The following is a 21,314-nucleotide window of genomic DNA, read 5'->3' as shown; positions in this document are numbered from 1 at the left end:
CACAAACTGACAGCCCAAACACTCACTGAGTATATTGCTACCTTATGGACAGATGTGTCTGTTTAGTTTTTTTGATTCTTTTTTTGTTACAAAGGAAAACTACAGCCCATCCTGAACTGGCTTTGCATCCAAGAGCTGATCCAGTATGGGTTGCCAGGCGTAAAACTACAATTCCCAGGCACTTGATTGTAACAAAATGTACAGTAAAGTTGTCCACTGGGTCAGCATGCCTCTGATGTGCGGAGAGAAGGCAGCAACATTCAAGGTCAGACCCAAAACACAAAAGCCCTCAACCTCCCATAAGAAGAAAACGGCAAGCATCCTCAGCATGCATATCAAAGTTATAGTACTCTTGTGATATACTGTACATCGAAAAATTAGCTAGTGGTTGGTACTCGCATTTACACACTATCACATGCTGCTAGACCTCTGTGCAATGCTACAGTAAGGTGACTCACACACAGCTTTAAGCAAAACTAAGAGATACCAAAAAAACCTGCAAATAAATAAAGACTATAATACATTTATGGCAGATGCCAGAGAGGTGTGAAAACGAACAGAGTGAGAATGAGGTAGAGACAGTAATTTGCCACTAGAGGAAGTGAGAGAATGTAACTGTGAGGGAATGTGTGGGGGGAAGAGGAATGAGGCAAGAGCAAAAGGGAAAAGAGGGAGTGTCAGGTTCTGGTCGTTTGCTCAACGGCCTGGGTCAGTCAGAGTCGGACGGTTTTCTGGGTCTGCATTGAAGGCTATCTTCACATCCGCAAGCGGTGGTGGGGGTCCGTAAAGGGCGGGTCAGAGTCATCCATGGGCAGCACCAGGCGTGTGCCCCTCATCACCAGCTCGTGATCTCCATACGTCAACTCTCTGTCCAAGTCATCAGAGGTGGCGGCGCCAGCGAGGGCCGGAGCGCCGCTCGTGTGGGAACCTGATGCGTCCGTGCTGACGGTGATGTCGCCGTAAGTCAGGTTGAGATCGCCGTCTGTCAGGATGAGGTCAGAGTCGTCGTCCTTCAACTGGCACTCGTTCTGGTGAGAGGGAAGAGGAATGATGTAGATACTTAAACCAAGTGATAATTATCCAGTCAAAATCTTAAGTTTCAAACTGATCTGTGCTTCACGATTCATCACAAATAACGTTATATCATCGGTTAATGCTGGATAAATCTTAACAAACAAAGATCAGCCAGAAATAGCTTCCGTATCTGACCTCATAGGCCTGAGGGCTGGTGAGGAAGCGGGCGAGGGGGCCGCAGCAGGGAGGCAGCGTGGCTGTGAGAGGGGGGCCGCTGTGAGTCAGGATGGGCTTCAGGTAGCTGGAGAGGGGGCTCGAGTCAAGGATGCATTACAAAGAAAACAAGCATGAAGCGTAAGAAGCAACAAACGGATAAAAAAATTCCTTAAAGCTTAAGTCATTTAACTCAAATACATGAATGACCTTTATATTACACAGCCAATAAAAAGAGATAATCTGTCTTCAAGTCTATACATGGTGCTCCCTCTGCTGTCTGAAACGGTGAACTGCAGTAGTCACCACTTCACTCGAGCAGGTTTGATGCTACTAGCAGTCAGTGTTTATGACACAGATGATAAATTAAACAGTTTCTGCCAAAGGATACTTGTGGTCAAAGTTGTACCAAATTCTGAAAAGCCAGGCACTTTCTTGTTTAGTGGTTCTTCTCTCTGAGCCTTCAGCGATACTCACCTGTAAAAACACAGAAAATGCAGTTTAGGTATTTTCTTACAGTCACATGACAGCAATAAGGATTTCACAGGGGCCGGACTTACAGAATTATCTTGATCAGCGTCCACTCCCACTCTGTTAAAGGAAGACAAACACATGTAAACCAAGTGCAGTTATAAACTGTCGGAGCAGAACGGTGTTGTGAAGCACGTTTCCCCCGTTTAGCAAGGTTGCATGTAAAGGTGGGCGTACTGTAGACAGCCTCAAGCCTTCACCAGAGCAGAGCCACACATTTTAACCTGATGAACCAGTTCAACATGGGGGTCATTATATCTGGACAAACAAAAGCATTTGATAAAGTACATTTCTTTAACATTATCTTAAATACCAGGTGTGTTTTGTGTGTGAAGGGTGAAGGAGAGGCCTACCGAATACGCTGGCAGGACAACATCTGGGTGGTGCCACCTCCACAAACCCAAACTGTAAAGAAGACCACGAGCAGAGTAGTGGTAAACATCATCTGACGGGCGTACGTCGCCGTGTCCCTGATGGACAGGGCAAAAGTCATTGCGCCTCGCAGTCCTGAGGAGCAAAGCACGGAGAATGTTACACACAAACAAGTACGCAAGTTCCTATAAAAGACTAATTTGGTGATCTCTGTTCACAAGCCTCGGTTGTCTTTTAATCTACACACAGTGAGCTGCAAGAAGCTAGAAAAGTGCTTAACAGCCTCATTCTTTTTTTTTTTACAGTGGTTACAATTTACACAATAAATGGCTTCTTCTATCGGTGTGCCACTGACCCGCAAACATCATCATGTGCTGGAAGTTGGATCTGATCTTGTTGCGTCGTCCCAAATTAAGAAGGAACGAGAGAGGGTAGATGTTCGCAGCTCTTCCCAGGAACACTGCCACCTACGTGGGAACGAGGTTAAGGAGAGGCCAACAGAACAGAGAGCTAGTGACGCCTCCTCACCCTGATTCAAGCTCATTTACCGCCCCTTTAAACCCATTAAACCGGTTGCTTCTGGGCGGTCAGTTGTAATACTGTGTGAACTTTCTTCCTCTACGCTGACGCTAACATGCAAATAGACAGTTGTTGCAAAGGGTTGTATCAGGCGTTCTGTGCACCAGATAGTTTCACATGCAAAAGATACAAAAGCTCCAACGATGAACATGGGATTAAAGACATGGCTCTGGAAGGTGAACAGCGTCAGACCCATGTAGGAGAAAATGAAGTTCTCTGCCAGGAAATTTAGCAGCTCAAACAGCTGCAACACAAGAGAAACACCAACTGATTTAGATAACAGCAACCAAATTACATTCAACAAAAATCTCAGTTGACTACACTTGGCTTGAACGGCTTTGACTGAAATCAAACTTAAAAATCTAAATTTCAGTGCTCCTATAAATGCATTTATTTTTGTATTTATTATATTTGAAAGGAAAAACATGTTTTTAGTTTTGGATTCTCTATTTGTTAATAATGCCTGTGTTGTCTCTTTCATTCAAATCTTTGTTTCAAACAATGAACTCTGGTTCTCCACTCATGAAATTGTGTTACATTGTGTATATCTAGTGAAGAAGAGAAGGGTACAGAGGGAGGATTACAGATTTATCAGTTCTTGACCTGTGAAGGTGGCTGAGCTACATCAAACTGTATTTATCAACATTAAACACATTACTATTTTATAGCTTGTAAACTGACACCTTTTTTTTTTTACCGTCAAAATAAAAGCACAGACATTGAAAAAGAAGAGAATGAGCAGTGGTGTGGATGGAGTCGAGGTCTGACCTGTTTGGTCCTGTCCTGGGAATCAGGAGACAGGTTGTTGAAGGTGTAATGAGCCTGAGTGATGCCACAGAACAGCACAGCGACCACACCTGCAACGCAGCAGGAGGGACAGAGATACAGAGAAGAGTAGGAAGATCAATAAACACTGATTATTGACCATAACAATCTCAAAGATTATAATTTGAATACACTTCTGTTAATTCCCTATCAATGGCAGAATGAAGTAACACAATGGTGATTGAACCTATGGCCCACTGATGCAGTTTTATGAACTGGGAAAAATCTGCTGTGAATTCTGGGAAGTGAGAACAAATAAAACACCTTCAAATCCGTTTATCATCAAAAGAGAAACTTTAAGTTAAATAGTTTTGGATTGTGCCAAGATATGTTGACTGTAGATACAGCAGTCTCTGTAACAATTCCTGTATCTGAACATTTCTTATAGAATGGCAACAGATTCAATTACAGTGAACCATCATTAGTGTTTCAGCACCATGTGTGTGTGTGTGTGTGTGTGTGTGTGTGTGTGTGTGTGTGTGTGTGTGTGTGTGTGTGTGTGTGTGTGTGTGTGTGCGTGTGTGTGCTACCTGTGAAGCCACAAGCTTCAGCCAGCAGGAATGTGCTCCATGACATGAGGAAGAACAGAGCCGTCTCCAACAGCGGGAAATCCCTCAGCTTGGTGAATTTAGTCACGTACGGACAAGAAGTCAAGGAGTTTAAGACATCACAACAATTAATATTATAACATCACAACAATTATAAATTCATAACATATGTTCTTTAAACAAGTCCCATTAGCTACTAATTTTGATCTTACTTTTTTTTTAACCACTAATTCACAAAATACAAGGTTGTTTTAGTTATGTAGTATTTTTCACAAAACATAATTTATCACAGATCTAATTTAACATTTAAGTGCTTATGCTTTGTAAACATGCTCCAGAGGATGTGTTTTACATTTCATTACTTGTCCTTTTGGGAGAGTTTTAGAAGTAGATATTTCTTCTTTCTTATAAATAAATAAATGAATAAAAGATATGAGAGCAGTGACGACCCCGGTGGCCACTCCCAGAGCAAAGGAGCCGCTGAAAACTCCGAGGAACATCCCTAAAGACTTCAGCAACGCCATGGCCTCAAACGTGTGCGTGTTGTCCCCTTGTGGCTGGTAAGCTACTATAGACCTGAAATTAAACAAGCGGACAGAGAATGTGAATCAAATCAAACATTAGGCTAAATCACTGTAGACTGGAGGTCACAGAGCTACACATAAAGGTCATGAATTAAAACTAAAGCTAGAATACAGTGAATGTAGAAGGCACTTACACAATATGATGTAACTGCCTAACATGTACTGTAAATAGTCTTCTCATTATTACAAATATCTGTCAATAAATGCACATTCCCGCCTTGTAGTAGGTCTCCTCGTACAGGGCACTTTTTTTTGATAATATTCATACATTTTGCGCTGTTTATGAGGACAGGTTTTCACAGCAAAAACTCTCATCCATGCAAGTTAAGACAAAGAGAAAAGCAGAGTAATGTAAAGTAACCAAGGAGTTTCACTCTATTTGGTGTGTTAGTACTCAACTTATAAGAAAGTGGCTTCCTTGAAAGTCTGCTGAAGTGATATTACTGTGTGGGAATAAGTCGAGATATGCAATCCATTCGTTAGACTGCATGCAGGTTAGTTTGAGGTCAAGTTGTCTTTGCAAAGGACGCATGTTCTCATAAATCTTGTGCAGGGGTGGAGCAATAGATACAATACTAAATGTTATGGTGCTACTGCCATTATTGTAAGAATGAAAAGAAGAAAGGGACTTGTTTTCACCAAACAGTGAGTGGACTCCATCATTACAAGCTGTTAAATACATACAATTAGAAAGGTGGAAAACCTGCCGGGAAGAAAGAGAGACTACGAAGCTATTGTCCTTCCTCTAAGATAATTCAGTTCTAATGAAGTGACACTGCACTTAAGTCTGCTTTGAAAATGGTGTGGACAGACAAGGCAGCTACACAACAATCTCATTGGCATATCTGTGTTGCAGCTACAATGCACTGAACAGTATGTTTTTTATTATAGAAGATGACACGTGTCTCTTTAACATCCACTTTGTGTCATTTGGTAGTTGAGTAGCAACACCGAACAATCTCTAATTAAAAGAACAAGATGATACTTCTCATCAAACACGGCTTAGATTTTGAAAATACAGTTTTGCAATAAAATATACTGAAAGTGATCCATTTAGCCTCCCCACTCGCATAACAAATCACCAGGCATTTTGTCTTTCAGCCTCCCTGGCATCCTGCCTCCTTCTGGGCTCTTTTAATAGACAGCATCCTCAAAAAAATAATGGGAATGTGTTTGTTGCTGACTCACGACATCAAAAAACGGTTTACCAAAAAAAATAATGAATAAATAAATAAATGTTCTGCCTCTCTGGTTGAAGAAGGCAGAGTCGAAAAACAAATGGCCGTTGATTTGTCATGTTTGTCCAAAGGCACAGCAAAGGCACACAAAGCCGTGCTCTACTTAGTTCACCCGTTCAATGGGCGGATCCGAGTCTCTCCGGCCCCTCCCCTTTGCCTGCTATTATAATTTAGAATTCTGTGGAAATAATAACAGTCCCGTGCAGAGGAGGAGAAAAACAAATGTGTGTTAGCTTAGAGACCACCTCATGTTTAGCATTAATGAGAAGCTGTTATTAGGTTAGTTAAAAGGTCACATGGACACAAAAGCATGACTTGCACTTTGCCATTTCTCTCATTTTGCAGCTGTGTACATGCCAGCTGGTTTGGGATAGATGCAGACTCATGGTTTGAGTGTGATGTTATTTTAAGACGACTTACGAGGACAGAATCACGGCCACTGCGTCGTTGAGCACACTCTCCCCAAACAGCAGAGCGTACAGATCCACGTCTACGTGCAGCTCGTTGAAGATAGCCAGCACCGTCACTGGGAACAAACACAGGAAATGTGTTTGGTATTCGTCCATGTTAGAACTGAAGCAAATAATGATACACATCACTGAGCATGACTGAAACTGTGATTCAATTCTACACCCCATAATACTACTGTCAACGTGTTGTGAATAATTAACATATAGATTACCTTTACTTGTACTTCATAGAAATAGGAAATAAAAGAAGCATTGCAATGATAGACTAAAACAAACTGCAATTTTAAATTACAGGCAAAAATAATAAATAAAGTATTTATTGAATTTTCTTTCTTTTCTGAGCTTCTCCACTGTTTTTTTTTTCCTTTGACCAGATTTGGATCAGATGTCAGATGGACTTTGTGTCCGGGGTAACTTCTCTATTGAACAAATTATTATGATAAGGAGTATAACATATTCAACTTTGACAAATCTTTGGCTTTATGGTGAATTGTTGGTGTTCTGTTTGCTAGAATGTGTACTACAAGCTTCAAGCATTTCAAATAACAAAAGTGAAAAATTGTTACTTGTAAACCAGGACATTTTTTATAACTGAGATTAAGATAATTAATAAATTAATGAATACATACCAGGGTCAGTGGCCGAGAGGATGGCTCCAAAGAACAGACAATCAGTGAAGAAGAAGTCTTCAGCCAGCTGCCCCACCTGCTTCATCAGCACCACGCAGCCGTACATCAGCAGCCTGGTGGAGGAACAGCAGGTGGTTTTGCACATCATCATAAACAACACTTAAGGGCCCCTTACCACCACAATAATGGACATGTATGAATACTGCTCTGCTGTCTTTTGTGGATACAATATTAAGCCATATGTGTGAAATCAGAATCAGTAGATGTTTTTCTGTAGTGTTCAGGATTTCTTTTGCTAATTACTATTCTTACCCAATAACAAAACAGGAAACAACTGTCCCCAGGAAGGCGTAAGCCAGGATGGATCCCATGTTACGGAAAAAGTGTCTCTGAAAAACAAAACGATTAAATAACAGTCATCTGATCTGCATATGGATGTTAGCAAAAGAAGACATCAGGACATGTTAAATGTTTTCACATTTTGCCTTTGTGCAACAGTACAGAGAGCGCCTGAAATGCTACTGTACCCGTTTCAAGCTGTAGCCAGCGTGGAAGATGATCGGTGGCAGGAGAATATTGAAGAACACTTCAGGGTCAAAGGTCACCTGAGTCAAACACAGAGAGAAAGCCGTTTAATGGATATTTGGATCAATTAAATTAGTTGACAAATCATAAATGACACATTTGTGTCAGCATGACATGATAACAGTGCTACCATATTAAATCATACTAAAACAAGAAATATGTTTAGTATGATTTTAAGAGTAATATAGTTATCTTAGCAGACAACTTTAAATTACACAGCAGCACATGACCACAGCATAATAGTTATGGATCTAAAAAGTCCAAGTGACCCTCAAGCAAAGGGCACCTGTCTTTCATAAAACTAATTATGTAACATTGTTATAGTACTTCTCTCAGAAGGCAGCATCCTGCCACTTATTTTATCTGAAGAAATATAAACTATACTATACTTTTTCTTTAAATAAAAGTTGCTTATCATGCGTCTATTAAAATTAAAAAGAAGATGTGGAGAATGCATGTTGCATAAAGATACCAAACATTTTACTAATGCAACTAATTATTACTTTCATTCTCGATTTATCAGATTTTCTGGATTAACTGATCAATAATTGTGTTCAGAAAATGTAAAAACGTTCAAAGCGGACATTTTGTCCAAAAGCAAAAAGGTTCCAAATAGTTGCTCATTTATTTTCAGGTGGTTAACTAATCGATTTGTGAAGTGATTGATTCGGCTTTACATTGTACAGTTGCAACATCAGCAGCAGAAAACCCTCAAACCCGTCGACAGATCTATAGTAATAGTTTAGTAATGTGGTGGCAATACAGTATAGTAGCACAGAACAGTTTTGTGGTCGGACAGAAAATTTCAAACGATCAGACATTTTAAACATTATTGACGGTCGGTACCTTTCGCAGCATCTCATTATCTTGTATATCGTTCAACTCGCTGGCATCGATCTCTCCTTTCAGGGTGTACTCGTAGAATTTGCCGCTGACGTTGACCAGCAGCGTGGCGGGACTGGCATTAACGTGGCAGCTCATCGTGACGTTGCTAATGTCCCGAGGGACGTGGATGCCGTAACGCAGGACCACGCCGACAAGTACGCCTAGGAGAGAATACAGGGGAGAAGAATAGGATTCAGAGGGGAGAGGTGATTAATGTGAGATTAATGTAGGACACTCTGGCAGCTCTGCACAGCTCCTTCTGCCACCAGCTGATTCATCCCCAGTGTGTGAAGGAGAGGTACCGCAAGTCCTTCCTTCCTGCTGCTCTCAGGCTGCACAGTCAGTTGAGCTCGCAGTAGACCAAAAAAAACCTTCAATAACTTTGGTCACTTTAATCACCTCAACTGTGGAATATAAATACATGTATCAGGTATGTATATATAATATTGTTATTGTTAAATTACTGTATATATTGTTTATTTACTATGTCTTTTGTGTGCACTTTACCCGTTTGCTGTGGTAATCCTGCAAATTTCCCCACTGCGGGACTAATAAAGGAATATCTGAAAGGAATATCTAAAAAGGAGGCCAACATTGACGAGGAGGTATCACTAGTGGAGTGACTGTGGAGTGAGCTGGAGGACTTTTTTTAAAATGGGAAATAAATGGAGAAAAAGTAAAACTCTTAGCTGACAAAGCCAAGCTGAATGACTTATCAGCTTTTGCTAAAAAAATCTAAAAAAAAAAGCGAATGACTGGTCCTGTCAGATTGTAACAGACACATATTGTCTTTAGATGATGACCAAAAAAAAAAAAAAAGTATTCTGGCTTAACAGGTGTTTAGCCGGGAGGAAGTTGAGTGAAAATATGTTGGTCATCATACAATATTGCCAGAAACATGGTGCTTATCAATAATAATAATAATGTGTAATTTGACACCAAAACAGTAACTGGAAAGTATCGGAGCTGACAATCAAGCACAGGTTGTACATGCCAACTCTTATCAAGCAGGAAAAACCAACACAGGTCAGGATGGCTGTGTGCCATTTAGGTGCTCCAGTAAGCTCAGCATGGAAAAACCTGGACACATTTAATTAGACACACATATAATAGAATGCTGGATGTGAGCAGTGGAGGGTAAAGTTTAAAGAAGCAGGCTTGTGGACAGAAAGTCCTTCAGCTCAACGGCTCCAGGTGCGAAACTGCAACTGTGGAACAAACAAAAAGGTGAAACAAATATTGAGCTTTCCTACGGCTAATTGAAGAATCAAAAAGGTAAAATGCTTCGCCTACAGCATGAGTAACTCCTCATCTATTCAGAGGCGTATTTTAGAGGTCAGCTCAGGAGAATTGTTTTGAATAACTCACTAGAAATGTGCCACCAAAGAGCACTGGCAGCCCGGTGAGTGGTGTAAGACCTGTCAGGTGTAGGAAGGGTTTCTGTTGGTGTCTGAGTGAAGGAAGGAAAGGCACATAGTGTGCGTGCAGCCTGCTCCACGTGACGTCCTCCTCTAGCACGTTCATCCTTGGCCTTACCAGACCTCAGAGTAGAGAAGTGAAGCTTGTTCATTGTGCGGTGGACATAAATACTGAGCTGCTTTGAGTGTAATGTGCAAGACCGAGCAGCGAGGTGTTTATATTACCGTAACTAAGCGTGTTACCTTACAGTCTCCACCTAAAACAGCCTGGTGCCTCAAATGAACTCAAAATGCGCCACAGCGAAGCAACTTATCATCGCCGGTTGGACGAATGACGCCAGATATTGACATGCAATCGTATTTGAATCTAATTACTATCACAAAACGAGAGTAACTACATTTCTGAAATGTCCTAGTCGCGCTGGAGCAGCTCACCATAAATCATCGCCAGTCCAGTTTCGTGCAGGAACCTGAACCGCCGGTGTTTGAATAGCCAGATGGTCAGGATGGTGAGGGTGAGGAGCATGATGAAGATGAGCAGGTCCGCGCTGTCCTGCCTGTGGTACTCCTCGGCCCGTTTCTCCGTAACGATGTTCTCCATGGCACTGTCCTCCTCCTGAGACGAAGATGCTCGGCAAACGCAGATGCTCACAGACAGACTCACGAGCACGAGCAGCCACAGCGTCCTCGTCGCCCTCCGCGCGCCGTTGACAGTCGCTTTAAACACCATTGCAGCTCCTCGGCGCTCAAATTGCTGCAGTGTCGTCGTGGATAATAAACAAACTTTGTGTCGATATGATTCACGAACCGAGGGAGAGCAGAAAGACGACAGCAACGGAGCTGTCGATTCCGGCCCGGAAGTGAAACTGTTTTTTTTTCTCCTCAAGAAAGTGTACTTTGTTGTTATAGGAAGTGAGATAAATTGGTTATGCGTTTCTGTTATAATAGGCTCGTTCGTTAGAGCTGCGCCTCGCCTGGAATCCAGACGAGAGCAGCGGCCACAGCAGGAGGCGTTGACAAAAAACTGCGATCAAGTCGGACAGTTGTCAGCTGCGTTCAAAGTATACACAGGAAGTCACAGAAAAACGTACTTCCTGTTAGTTCCGAACTTTTGTTTACTTGTAGTTTACAGATCACGTTTGGATTTATATGTGTTTATAAATATATATATATATATATATATATATATATATATATATATATATATATATATATATATATTCATGTAGAAATGACTGTGTAGCTGCATCCTTTGGTATTTTTATGTCTGCCTGTGAAATACATTACTACTGGTTTAGATATGTGTTATGAAAATACGATTTTGTATTATCAACCACACAAGATGTGTTTTTAGATTAAACATGAGACGAATAGTCAATAATCGAGGGTTAAGTATTACAACTACACATAAAATAAGGATTTTCTACAACACGTGGTGTTTGCGGTCAGATCTAAGAGCCAATCAGCTCTCTGATGTGGCGAGAGCCAGGCGTTTCCCATCATGCACTGGGCCAAGCAGTCGTTTGAGAGCAACTGTGGCGACTGACTCTGAAATCGACAGCCGGCTTGGTCTCGTGAGAGTATCGTTGACCACGTGTGCATGACGTCAGAGTAAGTCGGGAGCAAGTCGGACACAAATCTAACCGGCATGCATTGCGCGCCGATCGCCGCCGATCGATTCTGCGCAGAACTAGCTCATCTCTAACGAGCCTATAGTCCAAATTGGCTCTTTTGCGAGATAACAATTTAAAGTTAAACCAAATTGAATGATACGAAGGCGTTTTTGTAATTACATATTTGTTTAATTTGCAATACATAAAGCACAACTATAAAAAAAGCTAATTAAAATGAGTTGCCAAGTGAGTGATATTTAGTTGAGTATCATCTATTTCAATTTTTTTTACCTATGTCAGAAAACGTAAAATATGGGGGTTAGTGTGACGTTCAAGTTTATCGGACTTAATTGGATATACAGCGGATATAGCGAACCTAAACTATCTCCAGTGTAACATGTATGATTTGATAAAAGACGTAAAATAAGTGTGTGCTAGTTCGCTTGTTCGCTAGTCAAACAGTAACACCAAAAGACTTTGCAGGTAAAGACAGCGTAGTGCTCCACAGAGTCAGACATCATACTGCCCAATAACAACGTCACCAACATTCAAAATAAAGAATGAAAAAATGCTAATGTTAAAAACATATCATAGAATTGTTCTTGTTTTACTGATTTATACAAGAAAGTATGAAGGGTGTCTGAGCCTGCAGCTGAGCACGACCCACACGGCCAGTAGGCCATACCTTCTGGTACTATATTCATTTGTTAATTAATTTGTTTTATCACCATGTCATGCCAAGCATTTGGCAAATTCCCACATGAGATTACTAGACACTAATATTTTTCATAAATCTTCCGGTTTTGCATTTACATAGCATTTGGAAAAGTAAAACAAAACAGAACAATGTTAGTGACGTTAGAAATGTCGGAGGGGTCCCTGAATGTATCAAGTGTCTATCCACAGTCCACAGTCACCACTGGGTTCGGCCATGCCAGTGAGCTTTGTGTTACGCTAGCTAGACGGCGTTATTTCTTCATTACAAACAACATATCTGGGGGTTATTATTATCGTTTACGGATATTGATGCACCTGTGCCGTCCAAATTACAAAAACGAAGATGACATCTAAAGTGAAAGGTACGTTTTAAGCTCGTGCCATTGAATTAGCTACTAAGCTAACGATAGCTAGCCTTGTTTTGTAAACACACTGCCTCTGCTAACGCAGTTTTGATCAAATGTAATCATTTTAATAAGAACATACACGATAATTACATTGCTTCAATATGTGAACAACAGTGTTTACAGCTCAAAGTTTTTTTTAACGTTAGTAGTGTTTTATCAATGTAGTATTTAGCATTATACACAGGTCGCTTGACGAACGGACAGAAACGTTATAACTGGTTGCTACCTAAGATTTAATTAATTAGCTGTATTAACCCGTCGTTTGCTCTGACATGAAGCTAATTGTATTGTCACTTCATAAGGTGTAAATTAAAGTAATCTTAGTGAACTAGTCCTGGATCACACACCTGATTTAACGTTACACATTCATACTAAGATGTATCAAACTAAATTAGTTTTTTATTGTAATACTAATATATACATTAAATATGTCTTAGTGTTGTCTGTTGTACATATAGGGGTGGTTTTAGTTTGACTACTTTATTATTTACAAGGAATCAAAAGTTAACACTAAAGTATGATAACCAAAAAGAAATATGCAATATTGCTGTACGTTCTTTTATATTAACAACAATGCAATAAACTCACTGTATTCCAAGAGGATGTGAAACAAGAATTGTGCATGTAACAACGCAGAAAATACATTTAGCAAAGATGTAAAACAAGTTAAAATTCGTAATAAGCTTTTATAGCAGTATTTTATTATGTTATTTCAAAATAAGCAAAGAAAGTACCCCCAGAAACCAGATACATTGAGCTGTATTGATGCACAAGTCAACCATCACCAGCTGTACATTGAAATTTCATAAATGCCTACCAACCATCATGGAAGCTATTTCACCGCTTGGTGTGTTTTCATTCTTGCAGGGAAGGTCGGGAAGCTCGGCTCAAAGAATAAGGAGGATGCTCCTTATGAGTTGGAGAGCCAGTTTATCATGAGACTTCCTTTGGTGAGACATGCTGAAACATATTATTTCTAATACATTAAAATGTGACAATTTTCTGAAAATGAAGTGGATTCATCTTTTTCTTATACAGGAGTACGCTTCAACCGTGAGAAGGATTGCCCAGTCAAGCAGTATGAACATTAAAGACAGACTCACCATTGAGTTGCACCGTAAGCTGATTTATTAGTAGTCTTAGTTCTGTTTATATGTCCGACCTGTGTGACATCACTGTCTTACCCATCATCATCATCATCATCATCCTCATATGAAAGCTGATAACATTTTGAAATGTAGTTCAGAACTTGTAAAATGTAAATACTCTATTCCTACAGTGAAACTAAGATTTTCAGTCTTTGTAATGTGTAATTAGGGATTCGCTTTTTGTACTAGTAACTAATCTAAACTCATACTACTAAATAGTTAAAATATTCTAAAACAATGTTTTGCACCTGTATTTGTACTCTGTTTTTTATTTTTATACAGTGTCCAAATGGCAATGGTTACTAATGTCTCACACCGACATGTCATTATTATAACCAATTATGCTATCCCTCTTTTTTGTAGCGGATGGTCGTCATGGCATTGTAAGAGTAGACCGCGTCCCTTTGGCCTGTAAACTGGTGGATCTGCCCTGTATGATTGAGTCTCTAAAAACAGTGGACAAGAAGACATTTTACAAGACTGCTGATGTTTGCCAGGTAAAACACTACAGTGACATAGGATACACCTCTTGTTCAAGTATAGGATGACGTTTGTAAATAAAATAAAACATGGGGAGAGCAGCACTGAGGCATTAGATACTGATTAAATAAAAACAACTTTTTAGATGTTTTAGAACATTCACATTAGCATTTAAAACTAAGATTATGTGACGTCTTTTCTTGTTTGTTCTAATACTGTAATACAATAACCTGAATTAGCAGAATTCAGAGTCATTTACCATTAATTTCTCCATTCATGGGCTAGATGCTGGTATGTACACTAGATGGAGACCTTTACCCTCCTTTAGAGGAACCAACTGGAACCGACCCCAAGAGCAAGAAGAAGGACAAAGACAAAGACAAGAAATTTGTTTGGAACCATGGCAGTAAGTAAAAAATATCTACAAACAAAGCTTTTCTAAGCTGTCAGTGCTGAACAACTGAAAAAAGAAAGAAAACCCTGCATCAGCAATGCAGGAGCATAATTATCCCTCCACAGCTGAATGAGCCATTTTGACTTCATTAATCCTGTTGTTTTGGTCTCCAGTCACCTGCCCTCTGAAGAATACGCGCAAGAGAAGATTTCGGAAAACTGCGAAAAAGAAGGTTTTGACATTTTCATTTTGCTTTCAGCACTCCCTCTCCTTTCCCATCCATCTCTTTAGCATCCCGTCTGATGATGCATCTCTTTCCTAGACTCTCTTCCAACAAGACATTTACATTTCATAAAACAGGAACTGTGGTAAAAGTGAAAACTACGATTTACATATATATAAAACCTTTCCATCTTTTCGTTTCCCCCAAAGGCATTTGAAAAAGCAATTTCACTATTGCTTTGATCAAAGTGAAAGCGAGTGTGGTTGAGCACTACACTTCTACTTTGTCTTTTGAATAAATCTTCCTGAAGGTGCACAGCCATATTGATTTGGCCCCTTCTGTTTTTAATCGCTAATGTGCTTCCTGGCATGTCGCCAGCTGGTGTGTGTGAGAGTGTGAGTGTGAGAGCGAGAGAGAGAGAGTGTGTGAGAGTGAGACGGGAAGAGAGCGAGAGAGATTCTGCTAACATTACTTGTAACCCAATCTGTTTTTCTCTCGCAGTACATTGAATCCCCTGATGTGGAAAAGGAGGTGAAGAGATTGCTGAGCACTGACGCTGATGCTGTCAATGTCCGTATCTTTTTAGACACCGACACATATTCTGTATGTCCATTTTGCAAAGCCTAAAAGGACAACCAAACAATAGTGTAGCCAAGCAAAACAGCACTGGTGTTTATTCCTGTTTGACAGTAAGCAACAGTGATGTAGAATCAGATGGAGATTTGTGTGAATGTGAAATCTAACTCTCGCCGAGACATAAGCTGTTAAGACACTTCAGGTAGTTTTTACGTTTTATTTATTTATTTGAGGACAAACATAACCTCGCTCCCATCCAACGTCCAAAATAGGTTGATCTGAGGCCCGAGCGGGTGTCCTGACTCCTGCCAGGTTCACCTGACTTGACTCTGTCTAATGCCTTTGTGAGAGATGCACTTTGCAAGGAGGCCATTAGCGCTCTAATGAAACTCTAAACTTGCCTGGCAGAATAAGAGCACAGCAGGGCCGCTTTGAGTGCCTGCTTGCTGTGTGTTAATTGAGATGGACTGTTCATTATCATTGCTTAGTTGCTCACAGTGAAGCTGGATTCTAATGATAGTTTTAGCGTTTGCATGCAGCAGCAGACATGCACATAACGCACAAATTAATGTTAACGTTGAGGCAGCTCCTGTGGAACATCATTTGTTTTTTACCCTTCAAGTCTACTTCAAAGAAGAGTTTTTAAAGACCATGAGTCTTTTAATGTAGGACTGGAGGGGATGTTGACCTTAACACGTGATGATCAGGGTGGGAAATCATAGCAGAAGATGAGTCCAAGGAAGCAGATCAGCACAGCTCGCTGGCCAACCTGGACTCCTCCCCTGGTACCTCGGGACACAAGATGGGTCATGGGTCCTCTGGTAAGTGAAACATGGTTTTCATAAATTAATCATAGCGAGTGACGTATCGTGGTGTCAGAGTGCATGCTGGTTCTTCCATTCAGTTAATCTGATGAAAAAAATGTTATGTTTAATAATGATGTACAGATATGTATATATAAGAATATCTATCTCATCAAATCTTTAAACTATTGATCATTTATATATGTATATGCCTCAAAAATACCGTATTGATCAGGCTTCATCACTTGATAGAAATATGCAGCCTGTTTACAGCTTTAATTGGTAAAGCACTTCAAAGCAAGGTCATATTCTATAAACTCGGCCTGTCTGCTTTCGTTCTGGTTTAAGAATGTGCAGCTCCTATAAAATGGCACAGATTGCTCTTGCTATAGACCTGACTGTACAAAGCTTTCTTTGATACTCTCCTCACCTTGCCAAAGGTTGCAACGGTTTCCTTCTTCATCTTCAACATGCCTTGTCACTCTCAATGGCCTCTGTCCCAGTGGTCTGAAATGGAAATAGAGCGAACCCAAGCATTAGTTACTCTTTGGCTTTAAGATGATGTTTCCCTCTGGATTCCCCAGAAGACCTTCTTAGCTCCAAACATATTAATAATTGCTTATACTTACAGGTACTTCAGTGAAGGGTGTACACGAGTGGCACAACAAATATTTATTTACAAAAAAAGTGGTAGCACAGTATTATTATTAGTATTATATCGACACTTCAAAAAATCGAAAACGACTGATTAACGTCTTGCTAAGGGGAAATAACTATAGTTGGTTCATTCTGTGGTGATTTCTACTGAAGCACCAAGTGTCGGAGCAAAGTAGTTATTTGCCATGTCAGAGAGTCTATTCACATTAATCTTACCTGGTTTATGCCATATGAGACAATATCCCTAACTTCTGTTTTGCACTAGACTGTAGTCTCTGTGACCTAGATCGAATCCCAGCAAGTGTTCCAGCTGTTTCCATCTTTGTGTCCACGTTAATAACACTAATGTGCATTCCGCATGGCCAGCCCAGCGAGACGAACTGAGGGAGATCTTCAACGACATCAGCAGCTCCAGTGAGGATGAGGAGGACGAAGGGGACCGGCACGAGGACGAGGACCTGAATATCATGGACACGGAGGATGATCTGGTCCGACAGCTTCAAGAGAAACTCAACGAGTCTGATTCTGCACAGCATGAAAGTGATAGAAACAACCAGATAGGTGAGTTCCACACAAATCTAGAAAATTATTGAATATGTGTTTGAAAATACATCACATATTAAATGGTTTCCAGTTCTGAAAACGATGGTGAAATATTGTAAATCAAACAAATGTTGAAACTATATGACGTATGGATGTTTTACCATATTGCGGGAAGTGCATATTTATGTACATCTGTTGTAAAGTGAAGCATGTGCACATGTATTTCTGGAAAGCGTGTGGGTGTGGGTGTATCTAGGTGGAGGAAGTGAGTGCAGAACAAATCTTTCATGATTGCAACTTTGTGTGAATGCTGATTCGTTTGGCCAACTTGCAGTCTTTATTTCTTTCAGTCGTAGCGGTCATGGCCGAGAATCTGCGTGCTGATTTCAGAACAGACTTGTTTGCTCGTTATAAATAGTCCGATATGAAATTGAATTAATCGTCACAGATACTTGTCAAACTAGAGATACAAAAATAACCTTAGCCAGGTGTTAGGACTTGATCACAACTGAGTTTTGTAGGTCAGACAACACACACTCATGCGTAGCCGTACTTTCACTTCAATGCACGTGCTGCGCGCTCGCCCACAGAGAGGCAAACACCGACAGCACTCCTCCTCAAATAACCTGTCTGACAGGTGTTGTGGCTCAGCGTGCAGCTCAGACAGCTGTCCAGCCTGACAGCTCAATGCTTCCTTATCTACATGCATGGAGCTGTCAGTCAGCAACACTACCGGTCAGCTCCACCGGAGCAGCCCAGCGGAGCCTTTCAAGATACGCTGGATGGACTCTGGCTGTGTCTGTTTCTGGCCGACCTGCAAAGTTGTGATAAATGGGTCTGCAAGGACTCCTCCCAGATAGATTTTGCTTATTCGATGGCCTCGATCAGAGGTTTGAGAGTCAGTTGGAGGAAGCACAATTAGCTTGGAAGATAGTTGATGATGTATGGAGCCACAGGTTGTTGTTGTGAGGCACTATCACTTTGGTTGGATTTAATGAGAACCCTCTGTGGAGCCCGGAGCAGGCTGATTTAGTTGTGTCTTTTAGTGCTTCGGCCTGCTGGCTCACATCCTTTTAAATGGATTTGTTGTTCCCATTAACCGCAATTTGTCAGCTGAATTGGAGGCATCCTTGTGGTTCAACAAGCATATACGGTGTATATTCTTATCTTTATTGTTTTGTCGCACTCTTACTTGTTGCACTCAAATTATGTCACAGCATCTCTCTCAAGCTTTTTCTGTCTATTCTTCTCTGCACAAGAAAGCTTAAGCAACTCATTGTCTGAGTGACAGTAGTAACGTGTTAACCTCCTGCTGTTTCCCTGCAGTTATGGAATACCAGTTGCAGATAAATAGCGTCAAAACCAAGCTTCAGGACACCCGTGCCCGAAAGAAACAGCAGGAAGAGCTCATCATGAAAGTGGAAAACCAGGCCCTCAAAGTAAGCAATGAACACACTCACACATATTTTTCTCTCTCACTTATTTAGAAACTAGGCCTGCATGTACAGCAACATAAACAAGAACATGCAGATGATCTTGGAGGCAGAAGTCTTCATGCAGCATAAGTTCTCTCAAAAGTGATGTGAAAACATAAAAACAGCGTATTACACAGTGTTTTTTGTTGATTTTGTTTTTATTAAGACTTGAATATTACATGTGTCCCATCAGCCCTCTCCATATTCTATGTGGGGGGAAAATGGCATGAAAATGAATTGTTCTGCCAAGCACTCTTTGGTGGGGAGTGAAACATGAGCGGACACGGCCCTTTTTACGTTGCCATTTAGAGCTCTCATTGCCCGTTGTTTTGGGACCGCCGAAGCCCAATCGCCAGTCGTTATTATCACAGTTGCAGAGAAAAGGTCAGCTGTCTGTGACTGGCATTCCAAGTGGCCTTTCTGTCAGAGAGGAGATGGTGACATGAGCAGTCCAGGCAGACACATTTAACGCCATCACAATTTAATGAGGCTCAGCGTGTCGACTCGAACAAATCGTGTTTGTCTTTCTCTCTTCTCACAGAACCGCTTCCAAGCTTTGTTGGATGAGATTATTCAGCAGGAGGAGCGGGAGATGGAGCAGGTGAGAACTTTTTCCCTTCAAGCCAAGGACCAGTGCCTCGCTGTCAACTCTCTACAGCTTTCAGCACTTTACATGAATTTATCTTGTATGAATGTCAAATACCATGTTAGCAGATGGCATTGTGCTTGCTGTCCTTTTGAGAGCCAACAATTTTCATGCCTGATGGCAAATTCAATCACGCAAAATTGAATTTGTCAGCAGCTACCAGCGGAGTCCTTTTTGCAGCTATGGCATAGTGGCCGCCTACTGTCTCTGTTGTTTGTATTGACAAATGAAGGCCGCAAATTAATGTGAAAAGACATGTTAATCATCATCCACTTACCCTCCAATTACACCCCGGGGCTGTCGGGCATCAATCACCACTTCTATTTCCTGCTCCAACAGCTGGCCTCCCTGCAAGAGCAGCTGGACTCACTGATAGAGAAGTGACCACCAGGGGGCAGCCTCATGTCATCTTCAGCCTCACATACACACACATGAAGAGGATGAAGAGGAGGAGGAGAGCCTTCGTCAAGGGAGGAAGGAGTGTTTATTAGCTGACTTGCTGTGTCATTCGTTTCAGTTCATCATTTCCATACAATACGCATACAGCATACTGATTTATGTATTAAAAGTCAATGTTTTTTTATTAAGTTGATTACATGTGTTGTTTATTAATGTATGATTGTTTATTAAGTATTTAATTGGCTTCAGCTGTGGATACTTTAGCTTGTCATCTTAAAGTAAATGTAGTCTTGGTCAACTCAGTTTTTGTATTTCACAACCTGTATGACAGAAACTGTAGTAATACACAAGTGTCAAAGAATTGGAAACTGTCATTATTTTTGCATTTGGAAGAGAATTACATGTGGGCAGATTGATGTTGGTCATAATAAATGTCCTTTTTCAGTAGGTGGATGACATTTTCTCAAATTGATGAAGACAGTAAAACAGAATCACAACATCTTTAACGTAATGGAATATATGGATGCTATTTTAGTTGCTATGGGGATATATATATATGTATATATGTATATATATATATGTATATATGTATATATGTATATATATATATATATATATATATATATATATATATATATATATATATATATATATATATATATATATGATATTTTTAGCCTCCACGAAGGCCTCTCTCACTTGCCTTGTTAGACCACGAGGAGGGTACGGGTTAAATTAATAAACGATCAGCAGGAAGAGGCATCATCACAAAGCTGGACACGGCTGTTTTTCTGAGCTCATACAAAGTTGACTTTAGAGATACGTGGTTGTCAGAGGACAGTGACGTTACAAACATATTATGCTCGTATAGAATATGATGCATTGCTGTAAATTAAATTATCCAGCAGTATATAAAGGATAAAGCAGTAAAGCAGCAGTAATAATCAAAACAATTGTAAAACACTGACATCTTTTACTTTAAATACTTTTAGTGCATTTTGCTGAAAATACTTGCATGCTTTTACTTCACTAAAGTTTAAAATGCAATACTTTTACCTGTAGTTGAGTATTTTCACAGTGAGGTATTAGTACTTTTACTTCAGTAAAGGCTTCAAGACGTGTACTTTTAAGGCGCTATAACTTCAACTAAATTATCTTTAAGCACAGGCAGCATGTTTACCTTTCAACCAATCAGAAGGCAGCTGACTAAAGTAAGAATTGGCCCCAATTAAGCATACTGCAATGAAACTAAAGAGCTGCATATCTTGGCAAATCAAATATGATGGCATTGTCTGACATGTTATGGAGGCATCTATTAATCGAAAAAATAATATGTATATTC

The 21,314-nt window shown here is 40.4% G+C and overlaps 2 protein-coding genes across 2 annotated transcripts; one reads left to right on the top strand and one right to left on the bottom strand.

Moving 5' to 3' along the window:
• Positions 1-573: 573 nt before the first annotated feature.
• Positions 574-10,621, bottom strand: slc9a6a (solute carrier family 9 member A6a; the record flags this gene model as incomplete). The annotated part of the gene is made up of 16 exons (XM_079228222.1): positions 574-1,028; positions 1,210-1,315; positions 1,619-1,704; positions 1,788-1,818; positions 2,112-2,265; positions 2,486-2,597; positions 2,840-2,953; positions 3,478-3,566; positions 4,065-4,170; positions 4,517-4,658; positions 6,325-6,430; positions 7,004-7,116; positions 7,316-7,392; positions 7,531-7,608; positions 8,435-8,634; positions 10,327-10,621. 16 exons carry the CDS (start codon positions 10,619-10,621, stop codon positions 756-758), a joined length of 2,082 nt encoding a protein of 693 aa, XP_079084348.1. The 3' UTR covers positions 574-755.
• Positions 10,622-12,445: 1,824 nt separating this feature from the next.
• On the top strand, positions 12,446-20,417 carry taf7 (TAF7 RNA polymerase II, TATA box binding protein (TBP)-associated factor). Its single transcript, XM_079229006.1, has 12 exons — positions 12,446-12,583; positions 13,496-13,578; positions 13,667-13,745; positions 14,140-14,273; positions 14,542-14,662; positions 14,824-14,882; positions 15,375-15,447; positions 16,157-16,270; positions 17,276-17,470; positions 18,779-18,891; positions 19,469-19,528; positions 19,913-20,417. Exons 1-12 carry the CDS (start codon positions 12,565-12,567, stop codon positions 19,955-19,957), a joined length of 1,095 nt encoding a protein of 364 aa, XP_079085132.1. The 5' UTR covers positions 12,446-12,564; the 3' UTR covers positions 19,958-20,417.
• Positions 20,418-21,314: the final 897 nt, after the last annotated feature.

This window comes from Taurulus bubalis (assembly GCF_910589615.1).
Source record: "Taurulus bubalis genome assembly, chromosome: 13".
Lineage (NCBI taxonomy): Eukaryota > Metazoa > Chordata > Actinopteri > Perciformes > Cottidae > Taurulus > Taurulus bubalis.
Note: the sequence above shows the minus strand (reverse complement) of the source record. Positions and strands in the feature narration are given on the sequence as shown.